The 15,347-nt window shown below is 33.6% G+C and overlaps 2 protein-coding genes across 4 annotated transcripts in view; one reads left to right on the forward strand and one right to left on the reverse strand.

Moving 5' to 3' along the window:
- Nucleotides 1-15,347, forward strand: part of nolo (ADAMTS-like no long nerve cord) — a 2,006,971-nt gene that overhangs the window by 1,558,282 nt on the left and 433,342 nt on the right. The window lies entirely within an intron of this gene.
- On the reverse strand, nucleotides 8,783-10,790 carry LOC140442771 (uncharacterized). Its single transcript, XM_072533744.1, has 2 exons — nucleotides 10,734-10,790; nucleotides 8,783-9,363 (listed from the first exon to the last, which is right to left on the reverse strand). Exons 1-2 carry the CDS (start codon nucleotides 10,743-10,745, stop codon nucleotides 8,830-8,832), a joined length of 546 nt encoding a protein of 181 aa, XP_072389845.1. The 5' UTR covers nucleotides 10,746-10,790; the 3' UTR covers nucleotides 8,783-8,829.

The following is a 15,347-nucleotide window of genomic DNA, read 5'->3' on the forward strand; positions in this document are numbered from 1 at the left end:
GTACAAATTTTAGAAGCAAAACTCCACCCTTGAATTTCAGTTTACACTATTTAAAAAAAAATTACCCACCTAGCTGTCATCCCTTTTGGATTTTGAGTCCAAACATTGAACTGAACAGACTGTACAAGTTGCGGACAAATTCTCGATAACTAGTATCACCCAAAAATTCTGCATATTTACCCCTGTCCGCCATCTGTTTGTGCCCTACGGAGCTGTCAGCCCCTGGAGATCTTACTTAGTTACGTCGTGACCTACTTATTCCCAATTATTGGTGCACTGTCTCGATTACGAGCATCACAAAAAAAAACGCAACTTTCACACCTTATAACTACCCTTCTCTCACTTAGCTGTCGGGAAAGTCATTTCCACAACTAATCCAACATATCCCTGTCCAGTTTAACCATATTCCCGATCACGAGCAAAATCCGGTTCCAGCTCTCCGTCTGTATGTATTCGTACTGAATTTTTAATTAAATTTAGCTATTTTTAATACTCGTATTAATTCCATTTAATATATTTTTAAATGTAAAAAAATTAGTACTTAAACTATATTAATTCTTTTTTTATTTTCAGGTAAGAAATAAATCTACGGTAAGTTTCAATTAGGTCAATTATTTTTTTTTATTAACCGCATCAACCACTACAATATAAAATTACAAATTAAATTAGAATTTCAGTTGGGTTGATAGTAATTAAAAAATTAAAGTTATTTAATATTAAGATCCATAAAACATGATACTAATTTATAGTTTGTTAAGGATATTGATGTCGATTAGATAGTTGCTTAAATTTTTAAAGTCGCGATTTGGTGATTATATTGTCAGGTATTTGTCTATTGTAAACAAAATATTAACAATTTGTTCAAACTTTAATTCAGCGGCGGCCGGCCAGGTGAAGTAGGTGAAGGTGAGGTTCACCAAAAAAATATAATTAAATTGAGACAAATAAATAAAAAATGAAAACAACATTATTATATCTAAATTCTGAAATCAATTATTTATGCTCTTTTAATTAATCTAAAAATTAAAAAAGACAACTAGCTTTATTAGCGGTACGTACTTGACGGTCAAGTCCTGACCTGTGTCACTAGCCGTGTATAATAGGATTCAGGAAGAGGTGAATATAATTTTTGAAATGCAAAATCCATCTGCATCAGCGTTCACGGTTGCCATGGCAACGTGACGTCAGCCTACCCTTAGTGATAGCTGAGAAAACTGGTACGTGCAGTTCCGCTTAAAAATATATTATTCGTCTTCACCCACTGTTGGATGTGTATTTGGTATTCCTATTTTTCGGAAATTTCTCTAAGCGACAATATTTTGAAATTTAGTCCATTATATAGATATTTTTATATAGTATAGTGTATAGTATAGTATTTATTAGTTTAGTTTAGTCACAATATTAATTTTATTTGTTTAGTGCACTTTATTAATACATTTCTCTGTGGTTTGTTTCGGATTTCGGATATAAAGTGTTCTCGTGGATTTCGTTTGGACAAAAATAAATTTAGAGAGACATGAATCCAATTAATGACTTCTTCTTCTTCTTCTTCTTCTTCCTATGCCGTCTCCATTAACGGAGGTTGGCAACCACATTTCTAAAAATTTCTCTGTCTTTTGCAACGTGGAATAAGTCGTCTACAGTCATGTTTGTCCAGTCTCAAATATTTCGCAGCCATGATTTCCTCTTTCTACCTATTCCCTTTTTGCCATCGACTCTACCCTGCATCATGACCTGCAGAAGACTATATTAAATGGTGGCTAAATTAATGACTTGGTGCGTAATATATTAGAGACTCCATTTAGGCATTGGAAAAATGAAGATAAAAGGGATGTTCTTTTACATTGTCGACCAATCAGTATTTTAAACATCTGCGTCTGATCCAGAGTGGTCGGCTGCAATGAGCATCTGACTTAGAGTGGGCGGCTGAATCGAAACTCACCAACCCCAGGCGTGGTGTTTTAATCGCCAAAAAACCCTCAATGAAATGTCGAGGTTCAGAACTAAAATAACCCAGGTAAGCAGAACTGAACAAGAAAAACTGTTTTCAAGTTTTAACGAATTTTTTATGAGATTTGGGCGCGAAGTAGGTACCAAAACTCCTTTTGGCTCCGCAAGCTTTCCTCATCTTCACTACTTCTTTAGGCCACGAGCCGCCGCTGCTTTAATTACGGTGTTACTTCCTTAAATAGAGTTTTTGCTGGTTATAATAATTTTTGTAAAGTTTGTTTAGCAGAAAATGGTTGACTTCAATTAGTGCGGTCGTAAATATTATTAAATTTATCTGACTTGGCCCATTGTTAAGACCGGTCCGAAGCGATAAGCAAACGAGGTAGACAGAGTTGGTCTTTTGACAATTAACACTGACTAGATGGTACACCTATAATAAAGTAAATGATCCACAAAATTTACAATAATTACAACAACAAAAACAAAAAACGGATGTAAAATATATGCTTTGACTTATATACCCGAAATTAATATTTTTAAATGAGTTTTAAAATAAATTAAATATATTTTAATTGCTAAGATTTTAGAAAAACAATCAATAATAATTTGTGGTTCTGAAAAGAACCGTTTTCTTTTAACAGTAACATTTGTATATTTGATGACAGTATCACTCCACACATAGTTCTGTTTCGCTATCGCTATCCTCATCTAAATTAATCATGATTGGTTGAATAAAATTATTGTATGATCTACATGAATATATAAATTTTCTTTACTTATTACGTATCAGACTGAATTTCTCCAACTATTTGAAAAATTATTATTAACACATTTTCTTATTAACTCTACAACAGTACTACTTAACGTTGTAGAAATATTTTGTGACCTCACGTTAAACTCCAATTCGTGCCACATATTATGTTCTATGGGATTAAACATACAATAATAGGGTGGAAGCCGCAACACTGTATATCCCATTTCCTCTGCCAATGTATCACAAACATATACTTTTTTTTTATAGAAAATGCCTTTAAAACTTCTAAAAGTTCTTGTTTGGTGTAACATTCTTCAAAATACATATCATTAGTCTCCATGTAATTTTGAATTTCCAATTTAGTATTATTCGAGTTTGGAGCCTTACTTAGTTGGCGACTGTGATAGCTTGCATTGTCCATTACTATCACGCTATTCTGAGAAATGTTTGGCATAAGATTATTTTTGGACCATTCTTCAAAAAGTTCTGCCGTTGTATCTTTATGGTAGTCGACGCAGAAGTCTTTAATATTCTTGGCCGAAAGCCACAGGGCATTTGGAAACTAAACATTTTCTGATCCAGCATATAAAATCGTTATTATTTTCCGTTTATTTGATGGAGCTTCTGTCTTATATTTACCGGAGGAATCAGCAAATCCTTTAGGTTTCGTTGAATTTGTGTCAAACCATGTCTCGTCGAGGTAAATTATCGGACGATTTTCAGAACGGAATTTTCTTATCGAAGGTATATACTCGTAACGCCATTTTTGTAATCTATGAGATTCCATAATTACTTGTCTTTTGTCAATTATACGATATCGAAAGCACATACTTTTCAAAATTTTCCATAAGCTGGTGAGGCTACAGCTTATTTGGGTTTCGTTAACATTGAGCCGTTGCTTCAGAGCTCTTAATGTAGGTATGCGTTGCTCTTCGTACATGGTATAGACTTTTCGACGTATCAAGTCCTTATCGGCTTCATCCATACATTTAGTGGAACTGGAATTTTTACGTTTTTTTCTTGTTTGTATGGGATTTGATGTAATTCTTTTTACTGTGGTCAGAGGTATTTTCGTCAAATCGCATATTTCACTCGTAAAGTTGTGTCAAGTCCTCTTTTAAGTAAGGTACTGTATATAGTTTTTACAATTTGCTTTGTATCTACAGATAAATGTTTTTTCTTTACTGGAACACTAGAAGAAGCCCCATTATTATTATCCCACGGACGCCACATAATGATAGAAAACGTAATTAATAAAATGAGTAATACTACTTAACACTTCCCGTGATACATAAAGACAAACAAATTTTATCAAGAACTCGTATTTAAATACTGGTTGGTGTTCAGTTTCATAAACTTAGTATACAAATACCTGAAAACCACTTAAAAGGTGATTAGCAAACCCGTCGCTCACTACCATCGAATTCGAAAAACTCTCTTATCAGTATAGTTTCGTCAATATAAGCGTTATCTGTATGAATGAACTCAAAATGTGTTTGAATTGTACGCAATTAAATCAACACTAAGAAATGAAGATTGACAAATTTTACCTTAAAGCAGGTTTTTGGTCTCTTTGTTTCAGCTTCTTTTTTCTTGGGCGGGTCAAAAGATTGATCCAACACTTTCTCAGTGAGCTAAAAAGTTCCGATTGGCACTTATAGTATCAGTTTTTAGTGAGGCTTTTGGTGTTTTCTTCTTTATTTGTTGTTTTTTTTACTCTGTTATCTCAGGAGAGGTTGAAATGTGTCTTTTTATAGCTGTGGATACTTTTGCGCTGGTATTATTATTATGTTCTTTTATGCTTTGTGATTTGAAGGAGATATTTGATGGTAAACTATTTAAAACAGTAGAGGAGTACTGGAGTGATTAGCAGTTGAGATTTCTGTTGTAACGAATTTTTGAATTATTTAATTATTTTCTCTTTCAGATATATTAACGTTCGTAGATTGAGATAGTCGGTAAGATTTTTTGTATTGGTTGATTCTGTAGTAAAATTCCCACCTATATATTCTGTGTTATTACATTTGGAACACTTTAGACCATCTAAGGAGAGATAGATTATGTAAGGGGTACTGGCGTGATAATTGAATTTAGAATAGGAACAATAATTTTTGAGGTAACAAATACCATACGTCTAAAGCTTAATTTATGACTATATTCAGATTCAGGCATGCCAACTTTTAAGAAAGTTTTTTTGGAAACTGTAATAAGCTTCAATTTTCTATCTATCTATATAAGGATTTTTACAGCTGTCGCCGCCTTCCTCCTTTCAGCCAACGTCTTCAGTCCTTTCTGTTCTGCCATTCTCCATCTCTAAGGCCTCGTCTTTCCATGGCCTTGTTTACTTCATCCCTCCATGATCTTTTGGGTCTACCTCTTTTGCTCCTTTCTATTGGACTCCAATCCGAAATTTTTGCTATCTACCTTGTATGATCTGTTCTTCTCACATGTCCATACCAAATTAAACGTTTTTCTTCGATGTAGCTGAGTATGTCTTGTTCTACTGCCTTTCTTCGTTTTATCTCCTCATTTCTGATGCGATCCATTTTTGTCACTCTGCAGCTTCTTATCATGAACTCCATTTCAGTTGCTGTGACTTTGGACCTGTTTCGTTTATTTATTACCCAATTCTCTGCTCCATAGGTCATTATACTCCGTACCAAAGTGTTCAATTTTTTGAGGTCTTATTTCATTTTGATGATTGGAATTCTTGACCACCCATTTGATATCATTAGTCGGCTAGCAGAAGTGATTATTCTTCTAATCCCTATATCATTTTCCTGTATTTAAACAGATTTTCGGTTCTGCAGTAATTTTTTTACGATCGTAGTATTACTCAGGTAAATGCATATTCTGTTATTGGAAATTCTGGATACGAAGGTGATATTTTTTGGTTCTAATAAAATTCCTATTGTTGTTATATATTTGTATATTTTCATATCTGGTACTGATGATAGGACAATTGCTTATTCTTTAGATAGTAAATTAAAATTACTTACGGCATTAGACTAGATTAATATTGAAGATGTTGTAGATGAGGTTAATGTTGAAGATGCTAATAATTGTTTGGTGACTGCCATGTTAGTTTCTTATTTGCTATCTATTTTTAATTACTTTCTTTATTTGCAAGATTTTGAGTAAAAACAGCTACTGATTTGTGACAATTAGTTTTACTATTCAACTTTGTAAAAAAAAAAATTGGATCCTTTATTTACGTCAATGCGATATGTTTCACATGGTTTTATATGGATTGAATAAAAATTGTACTTAAAATTTTTCTTCTCTCTAGTTAGAAAACTTTTTAATGTCAAACTTAGTAACAAAGAGGTTTTTAAAAGTTGGCATAAACCAACAAAACAGACTTTTTATTCGGAGCTGGAATTATTGACAGGTATTTCAATGAAATATTTTCACAGTTTTCCTATGTGACTTATTGAAACTATAGTTTATATCGTTGGCCTAGCGTACGAAGGTGCTAAGTGAAAAAAAATTAATTCGCATAATTGCAAAAACAAAATTTTACATAATATGAATCACAATAAGTTTTAAATTGGACGATTTATTTGCACTTTTTGTTTACTGCTAACTATGTTGAATCCGATGCCTATGGCTAATAATGAAACCTGTGTGCTATTTGTGAATAAGTTTTTAATTAAGTAAATAAACAAGGTCTTTCTTCTTTTTATCAAAAGTAAAACCGCTTCTTCTTCCTACTTTATAAATAGGCTTAATGCCTGTTTTACTTCGGTTTTTAGCCTCAATTGACGTTGTCTGACCATCTTTTCCTCGGTCGTCCCAATGATCTTCTTCTATTTGGCGATTTGTCTCTTGCTATTCATACTATTCTATTTTCTGTTATTCTTTCGATGTGTTGATTCCATTCCACTTTTCTTCTTTTGGTCCACGCGTTTATTTCCTCTATACCACATCTCGCTCGTATTTCCTCACTTCTTACTCTGTCTCTTAGAGTTTGGTTTGTTATTTTTCGTAAGACTTTCATTTCTGTTGTTTCCAGTAGTCTTTGTGTTTTCGCCGTATCTGCTCTTGTTTCCGATGTGTACGTCATTATCGGTCTTATTGTTGATTTATATATTCTGGTTTTAGTTTCCGTTGTTAGGTACTTGTTTCTCCAGATTGTGTTGTTGAATAATGTTAAATGGTGCTGCTCTGTTTGCCATGTTCACTTGTTTTTGTAAGAAGTAAAAACGCTGTAGTATAGAAGTACAACACCAAACGCTGATCTTTTTTTGGACAATAAAAAAGCAAGAGTTGCTATGATAAAAAAATAAAAATTATAATAAATTTGTTGAAAGTTTTAAACAAAACTTTTCAGTGTTTTAAAAAAATTACTTTGGTACACAAACTGTGAGACTAGTCTTAAACTATTAGACGCCCAAAAGTTTGAATATAATCGGTATATAATGAAAATGTTTAAATCTGCATTAATATGGTTCGAGTTGAATCACGAATGCAGTAATGCCATTCGATTTTCGGAAGTGATCCTTAAATTGCTGCCGATGTGTCTCTGTAGATCCTCAGAAATAGCAAACGTGACTTTAAAAAACTTGAGGCAAGCTCGATGTCTTCCCAATTATTGTTTGATAAATAATATAACCTCAACTCTTTTCAAGTTTTTATTATAGGACTTAGTTTGCTTCTAGATTTATATTCAAGAACTTAACACCATTAGTTGTCTTGTATAGTCTGCTTAACTGTAGAAATTTGCACAAACCTCTGCCTTTTGCTATTTAGAGACATGCATATTTACATACATTTAAACATGCACTTTAATACATTAAGCGCCGATTTATATTTTGCGATTTGGTCCGTGGCGCCTTAAAAACATTCTTATTTTTTTAGATTCCCCATATCTCTCACAACATCTTTATCAATGTCTGTTTTGCCTTGCAATTCTTAGAAGGCACAGATTAAAGCTGAATTCTGAATTTGGTTTCGAAAATTAGTTTACGATTTTTTTATCAGATGTCGCTACATTGCGTCTATACGAAGCCATGTTAAAGTTGCTTCCTAAGACAGAAAATATTTATTTTCACGTTCAGAGCGATTGCGAAAGCCGTTCTGATGAGGCCTATTATGCCGAAATACGTATAAGCGGATGCGCAAGCGCCCTGTACGTGAAATCAAATCTTAACTGTATTTTCCTTTTTATTTGGATATACTCTGTACGAGTACTAGAAACCAATTCGCTAAGAATTTTGCTTAGTTGAAGAGATATGTTGTGGAATGCAATTTTTAGATTCCCATGTCTCTCACAACATCTTCATCAACGTCTGTTTTGCCTTGCAATTCTTAGAAGGCACAGATTAAAGCTGAATTCTGAATTTGGTTTCGAAAATTAGTTTACGATTTTTTATCAGATGTCGCTACATTGCGTCTATACGAAGCCATGTTAGAGTTTCTTCCTAAGACAGAAAAGATTTATTTTCACGTTCAGAGCGATTGCGAAAGCCGTTCTGATGAGGCCTATTAGGCCGAAATACGTATAAGCGGATACGCAAGCGCCCTGTACGTGAAATCAAATCTTAACTGTCTTTTAGCTCCACAGTCAGACTTACACAGACTTGCATTTTTTATTCCCTACAGCGTATTTTTGTAACTTGTGTTTAGGGTTTGTTCTGAACAGTGTCTTCTTGAGTAAGAAAGATAAGTATTTGTTGTAAAAAGATATGTCTTACAAACGTAAGAAAGCAGAAAGGTAAAGACTGGAAGCATTGATGGAACAATGTTTACAACAGATGGACATGGCTGATGAAGAATTTTGAATTAAATACGAGCGGTATAGAGCTGTTTTCTGCCGATTTTGATGATGATCCAGATTAAAGCGAAGAAAAAGACACATTGACAATTCCGATTCTCAATCAGAGAAAGAACTTCTTCAAGTAAAAAAAAAACCAAAAAGTTGCATCAAGTACAAATCATGCCTGTTCCTTTAATTTATATGTACCACAAGTGTGGAAACTAATGATTAATAATTAAAAAAAAAAATTTAATGAAGAAAGTTTTTCATTTAAATTCTTCAGTTTGTCAGCATTGTCTTTTGTTAAATATAAAATAATATCAATCTAAAACAATTGTTTATTTTTCAATAACCTATACCAATAAAATTAATAATATTGTCCATGAACTCCATGGCCAAGTACTCCATACGCAGGAAGTACGGCAGGAGAGGCAAAAAGTTTGTTAGTTGTAATAGTTCCGGATGGTCCAGCTACTACTGTATCAACTTCTCTATGGTTAACTACTCCATGAGCAACAACTGGAGCAGAATGGGCAGCTACAAATGGAGCAGCAAATACTGGATGTGAATAAGCTGAAACCACTGGGGATCCGTGAGCCGCTACAAGGGGAGCAGAGTGGACAGAAACTACTGAGGCAGTATGTGGATTTACAAGTGGTGCAGAGTAAGCAGCTACTACTGGGGCAGCATGAGCGGTTACTACTGGGTGAGAATAAGCGGCAACTATTGGGGCACTGTGGGCAACTACTCCAGGATGTTCATCTGCGATGATCTGTCCCGCAGGGGCTACAGCAGAAATAACACTGCCATCAACACCTACAACTGTAGATTTGGCGCTTGGTCCTTGAACGATGGTGCCTGCATTTGCCAAAGCCAAGCAGGAGAAAATGGCTACAATTACCTACAACATTTGTAAATTAGATATTTAGTAATAAAATGCGTATTTCTGTAATAATAAAAGTAAAATACTGTTAAAATTTACAATAAAACGAGTTAAAATAAGAAAAAGTAGTAAAAATAACATAAGATTAGGATAGGATTAACACCTGATGAGATTAAGAACGTACGTATACATTTGAAGAGAAATAAATTACTCGGATCAGGGGATATACCCAGAAAATTGTTTAAGTATGGAACAAACAAATTATCCGAATATCTTCAGTAACTATTTCAGAAATGAAAAACATTATAACTTAGTAGGTACTATAAATAAAAAAGGTGACAAGAACAATTGTGAAAATTACCGAGGGATAGCTGTATCTGGATCTGTCAGTAAAATATATAGGAAGGTTTTGCAGAATCAAATCGAGAAAGAATATTTAAATTCTGAAACAGAAAAAAAGCAGGATTTTGTACGGGGCGATCTACTGTTGACCATATTTTCTTAATAATCCAAATATTGGGCAAGGGTGGCACGGAATCAAAAAATTCATATGTTGTTTGTCGACTTAAGAATAGCTTACGATAGTGTTCTATTAACGAAGCTGTTAAAATTAATGAAAAGTAGAAGTGATAAATGTCGTCAAAGTACCATATAATGAATCCATAACAAAGATAACAACTGAGACAAAAGTAATAACAGGGCTTGTAACATCAAAGAGATTGAAGCAAGAATGCTGCCTGTCCACCAATTTGTATTAACAACTAATACCAAACAAAATGGCAACCAGGGGCAAAAAAAACGAGGTAGAGCGAGAACACGTTGGAGAGGAAGAATAGACAAAGAGGTGAAAGAAAAAAACGTATGTTATATAAAAGAAAATGGCGGAGAATGTCATAAATCGATATGTTGTAGTGGTAGTAGAATTTTATGTTTATTCGCTTGTTGAAGAAGTTTTTATGGAAATAAGCAGTGTAATTATCATAATATACACTCACTGGCAAAAATACTGTAGAAAAAAGTAAAATTCATATAATGAACCCATAAAAAATTAATAGCTTTAAGATAAAACTGGTGATACTATTTAACCCAGATATATTTACATAACGTAGATATCGAGATAAAAATAACGTAAATCATATAAAAAGTGCATACTAAACGAAATAGAATTAATTTTAAGAAATTTTGCAATGAAATATTGGAACAGAATAGAAAGAATATCGAATTTGGAGTAAACTTAATATAGACATAGGAACAACAGAAATGATAAAAAACGAAATATTATGTAAAAAGAGAAAACAATAATATGCTTAATACGATAAAAATTACAAATTTAACATATTGCACGAAATCATATTTTGTTTCTTACTACGATTTTTAAAACTACTTACCAAGGAGTTCATGTTTAGTAGATTTAATTTGATTACTGCTGATAAATCAACTGATAAAATTTAGAATAATCTCCTGCATTTTATAGTTAGTGTGTTAACCTTGTAAACACCCAAAATCGACGAAGAACAATCGATGTATGAAGAAATAATTTTTGATATGTCTTCCTGAACTTGATATTAAGTTGAGTAGCACATAATGCCATTCAATTTTTGGCAGTGATCCTTAAATTGCTGCCGATGTGTCTCTGTAGATCCTTAGACATAGCAAACATGACTTTAAAAAACTTGAGGCAGGCTCGATGTCTTTCCCATTATTGTTTGATAAACATGCACTTTAATACATTAAGCGCCGAATTATATTTTGCGATTTGGTCCGTGGCGCCGTAAAAACTTTCTTGTAGAATCGTATTTAGAATATATTTCTAGGAACATGCTTATAGTAAAAAAATTAATAATTATTAAGATTAAGCTAATTATAAGTGTGAATATTATCTGTAGAGTAGTGTAGAATACATATGCATAACGCAGATGGACGGTCAGACTTGTACAAACTTGCATTTTTTATTCCCTACAGCGTATTTTTGTTATCTGTGTTTAGGGTTTGTTCTGAATAGTGTTTTCTTAAGTGAAAAAGAGCAGTATTTGTTGTAAGAAGATATGTGTTACAAACGTGAGAAAGCAGAAAGGCAATCACTGGAAGCATTGATGAAAGAATGTTTACAACAGATGGACATGGCTGATGAAGAATTTGTTGATCCTGAATTAAATACGAGATACTATAGAGCTGTTTTCTGCCGATTTTGATGATGATATAAGTAAAAGCGAAGAAAAAGACACATTGACAATTCCGATTCTCAATCAGAGTAAGAACTTCTTCAAGTAAAAAAAATCGGTTGCCTGTAAAGTCGGTTTTACGGGCGAAGATTTTACTTGACAACGTCTTTTTCTCGGTAGAATATTTATTGATATGAATATTATTAAATTGCACAATAGGATCAAGGAATTAAATGAAAATAAGAATTGCACAAATTTTAACTATAGAAATATATTTTGTTTACTAAAACATTGTACATGTAAACTTAAACTTAACTAATTTCTATTTGAGTGATTTTGTTGGGGATAGGACGATGATAGGAGAAATAGCATCGCACCAGCGGACCGATCATGTTTGAGTTGGAGAGAGACGCAAGGCATTCGCCGGTCCGGCGGGTCTCTCTCTCGTTCGGTGACTCATCGTAACAGACGTGAGCGGGCGTTACACAAGTGTGGAAACTAATGATTAAAAATTAAAAAAAAAAAATTTTTAATGAAACTGTAGTTTCTAAGTTTATGAAGTTTCTGATGAAATAACCATTTAAATTTAAGGTAAATGTGAATTAGATTTATTAGAAAGTTTAGAAATTAGAAAGAAAAATTAGAAATTATTTTAACAATTCATAACTGATGAGATATTTAAACTTATGGTTTTACAGACAATCATTTATGCTGATCATAAAATGGTAGAAAAAATTACGAACGAAACCATTAGTCTAAAATCAAGAAGAAAGTAAATGGATTGATAAAAGTCCAGACATGTTAAGTCTGGAAATCTAGCTGGCCATAAAAATATACTTCCCCTTACAATCCATTTATTTGGATAACTTGCATGTAAATAATCTCAAACTCGTCTGGAAAAGTGCGGAGGACACCAGTCATGTTGTAATATCACATCTCTTCTTGTTTGTGAGGAAATATCTTCCAATAAAACAGGCAACAGATTTTCCAGAAAATCCAAATATGTTTCGCCATTTAAAGTTTTATCAAGATATATGGAACTACGATCTTTCCATCAACTATACCTCACCAAACATTTAAGACTCCATCTACCTTGAACCTGCACCTCATGTATCCAGTGGGGATTTTCTTCAGCCCAATAATGCATATTATGCAGACTAACACCGCCCGCACTATTAAACGTATCCTCGTGTGTCCACAAAATCTTTGACATGATATGCGATTGTTCTTCTAGCAGACTGAACATCCAATTGCAGTAATCCAGCCTTGCATCAAAATCTCTCTTATGTAAAGCTTGGTGGAGAACTACATGATAAGGATGCAGTCTAAAAAACAGAATAACAAATATTGGTGAAAAAGGAACCACTATATTTACTAAAACTAAAAAATTCTTGAAAAATTTACAATTGTTTTACAAGATAAATCGTGATAAGTATTTTTAAGAAACGGATAAAAGGATAAAAGCGCCGTGTTGCGGGTTTTATCGGAATATTAAAATAACAGTTGTATCTAAAGTTTAAACGGAATTCCAAGTTTATGACCTAAACGTTCACTTTTTAATATGAAAAACCAACCTGTGATATTTTAAAATCCTTAGAACAGTAGTTTTGGGTATGTTTAATTCTATAGAGATTTGCCGACTACTTTTAATATATGGATTCTGTTCAAGAACATTGATTGAATTATCTTCGGTCATACCTCTACTACGTCGTTTAAAACAAGAACGAAGAAAACTGTCAGTTTCTCTTAATATTCTTGCCTTTCTTTCAAACACTTCTTTGCCATCATATCTCCTGTCAGGATATCTTACAGAATATATACGTGAGGCAATAGCGGCATTTTGGTGACATTCGAAATAAACTCCAATCATATCATACAATTCTGCATTTGATATACTCATCACGAATTATTAGTACTGATAATTAATTACTTATATTACCAATATTAATATTTATTGAAAAAAGTGCAATCTTCAATTCGAATTATAATATAACACTTCTTAACAATATTTTGACTGCTGTCAATAAATAAACGATATGAACTCCCCGTCAAATTCATTGTCGTAGCCTACTTAGTTTCGAAAAAACTATTTTTAATCATATGAAATAACAATGGTCAAAATAGGTATCAATATTAAGATTCTTCTGCTATAAAAAAAAATTTAAGTATTATACTTACTTATTTATTCATATCTCGAGTTCGATAAAAGCTATTAACATGCGGTTTGCGCCATTTTGTTATGAATTTAATCCAGTTCCATTATAATTTACAATAAATAGGTGTTTCTATTTAACATTTTGAAGAACAACAAATTTTAATTTTTTCTATTCGAAAGTACCCTCTACCTATGACAATTAAAACTAAATGCAATTATTTTATCATCATCATCATCTTGGTGCTACAGCCCTTAGAGGGCCTCGACCTTCTCAAGCTTTCTACGCCATTCTATTTTGTCCCTCGCTTGCATTTTCTAGTTGCCGACTCCGATCTTCTCGGCATCTTGTGTTACCCCGTCCATCCACCTTAGCTTTGGTCTACCCCGTCTTCTCATTCCTACGGGTTGCGCTGTTAGAATCTTTTTTATCATGTTTGATTCAGGGGCCCGGGCTACATGTCCTGCCCACTGCAGGCGGTTTCGCTTAATTATAGTGGTAATATCTTTACCACCAAACGTATGCTTGTAGATATTCTGCAGTTCAAAGTTATATCTACGCCTCCATACTTCGTTCTCACAGACCGCTTCGAATATCTTGCGTAGCACCTTTCTTTCAAAAATGGATAGAGCGGATTCATCTGTTTTCGTTAGCGTCCATGCCTCTGATCCATATGTGAGAACGGGGACTATCAGTGTTCTATACAGCCTTATACGAGTTTTTTGAGACAGACGTTTGTTAGCTAAGTACTTCGATAGACCATGATAACACCTGTTTGCAATTATTATTCGCCTTTTTATTTCCTCAGATGTGTTATTATTGGAGTTAACCGATGTCCCTAGATATATGAACTCTTTGACTGCTTCGAAGTTTTGGTTATTGATGATTAAATTTGTGTCAACATTTCCAGCTCTTGTGTTTATGTTAGTCGCCATGAATTTGGTTTTATTTTAATTTATCTGTAACCCCATTCGTTCTGCTGCTGCTACTAGCTCGGTTAGGATTTCCGCAGTTCTCGCCCTAGTTCTTGTTATAATGTCCACGTCGTCTGCATATGCTAGAATTTGGACTGATCTATTAAATATTGTTCCCCTGCTATCTAAATTAGCGTCTCGTACAACTTTTTCTAAGGCGACATTAAAAAGCTGACACGCCAGCGCATCTCCCTGCCTTAACCCCCTATGTATTTGAAATGGGGTTGACGAGTCGTTTTGAATTTTAACTGCTGATAGCATCTTCGCCATTGTCACTTTTATCAAACATATGAGTTTTTTTGGAATTCCCAACTCATTAATAGCATTGTAAAGACTTGGTCTTAAGACACTGTCATATGCCGCTTTAAAATCGACAAAAATATGATACATATTTATGTTAAACTCTTGCGCTTTTTCGAGGATCTGTCGTAGTGTAAAGATCTGGTTAATGGTTGAACGTCCACGCCTGAATCCCGCCTGATATTCTCCTAGAAACATTTCAGTATAAGGCTTTAATCTCTCGTGCAAAATATTTGACAATATCTTGTATGCTGTATTTAGGAGAGTAATTCCGCGGTAATTATTGCATTCCAGTTGGTTTCCCTTTTTGTGTAACGGGCAAATTAAGCCTAAGCTCCATTCTTCAGGCATTTGCTCCTCAGACCAAATTCTACAAACAATTTCTCGCATCACCTTGGTGAGCTGCTCTCCAC

This window comes from Diabrotica undecimpunctata, chromosome 6, assembly GCF_040954645.1.
Source record: "Diabrotica undecimpunctata isolate CICGRU chromosome 6, icDiaUnde3, whole genome shotgun sequence".
NCBI classification, from domain to species: Eukaryota; Metazoa; Arthropoda; class Insecta; order Coleoptera; family Chrysomelidae; genus Diabrotica; species Diabrotica undecimpunctata.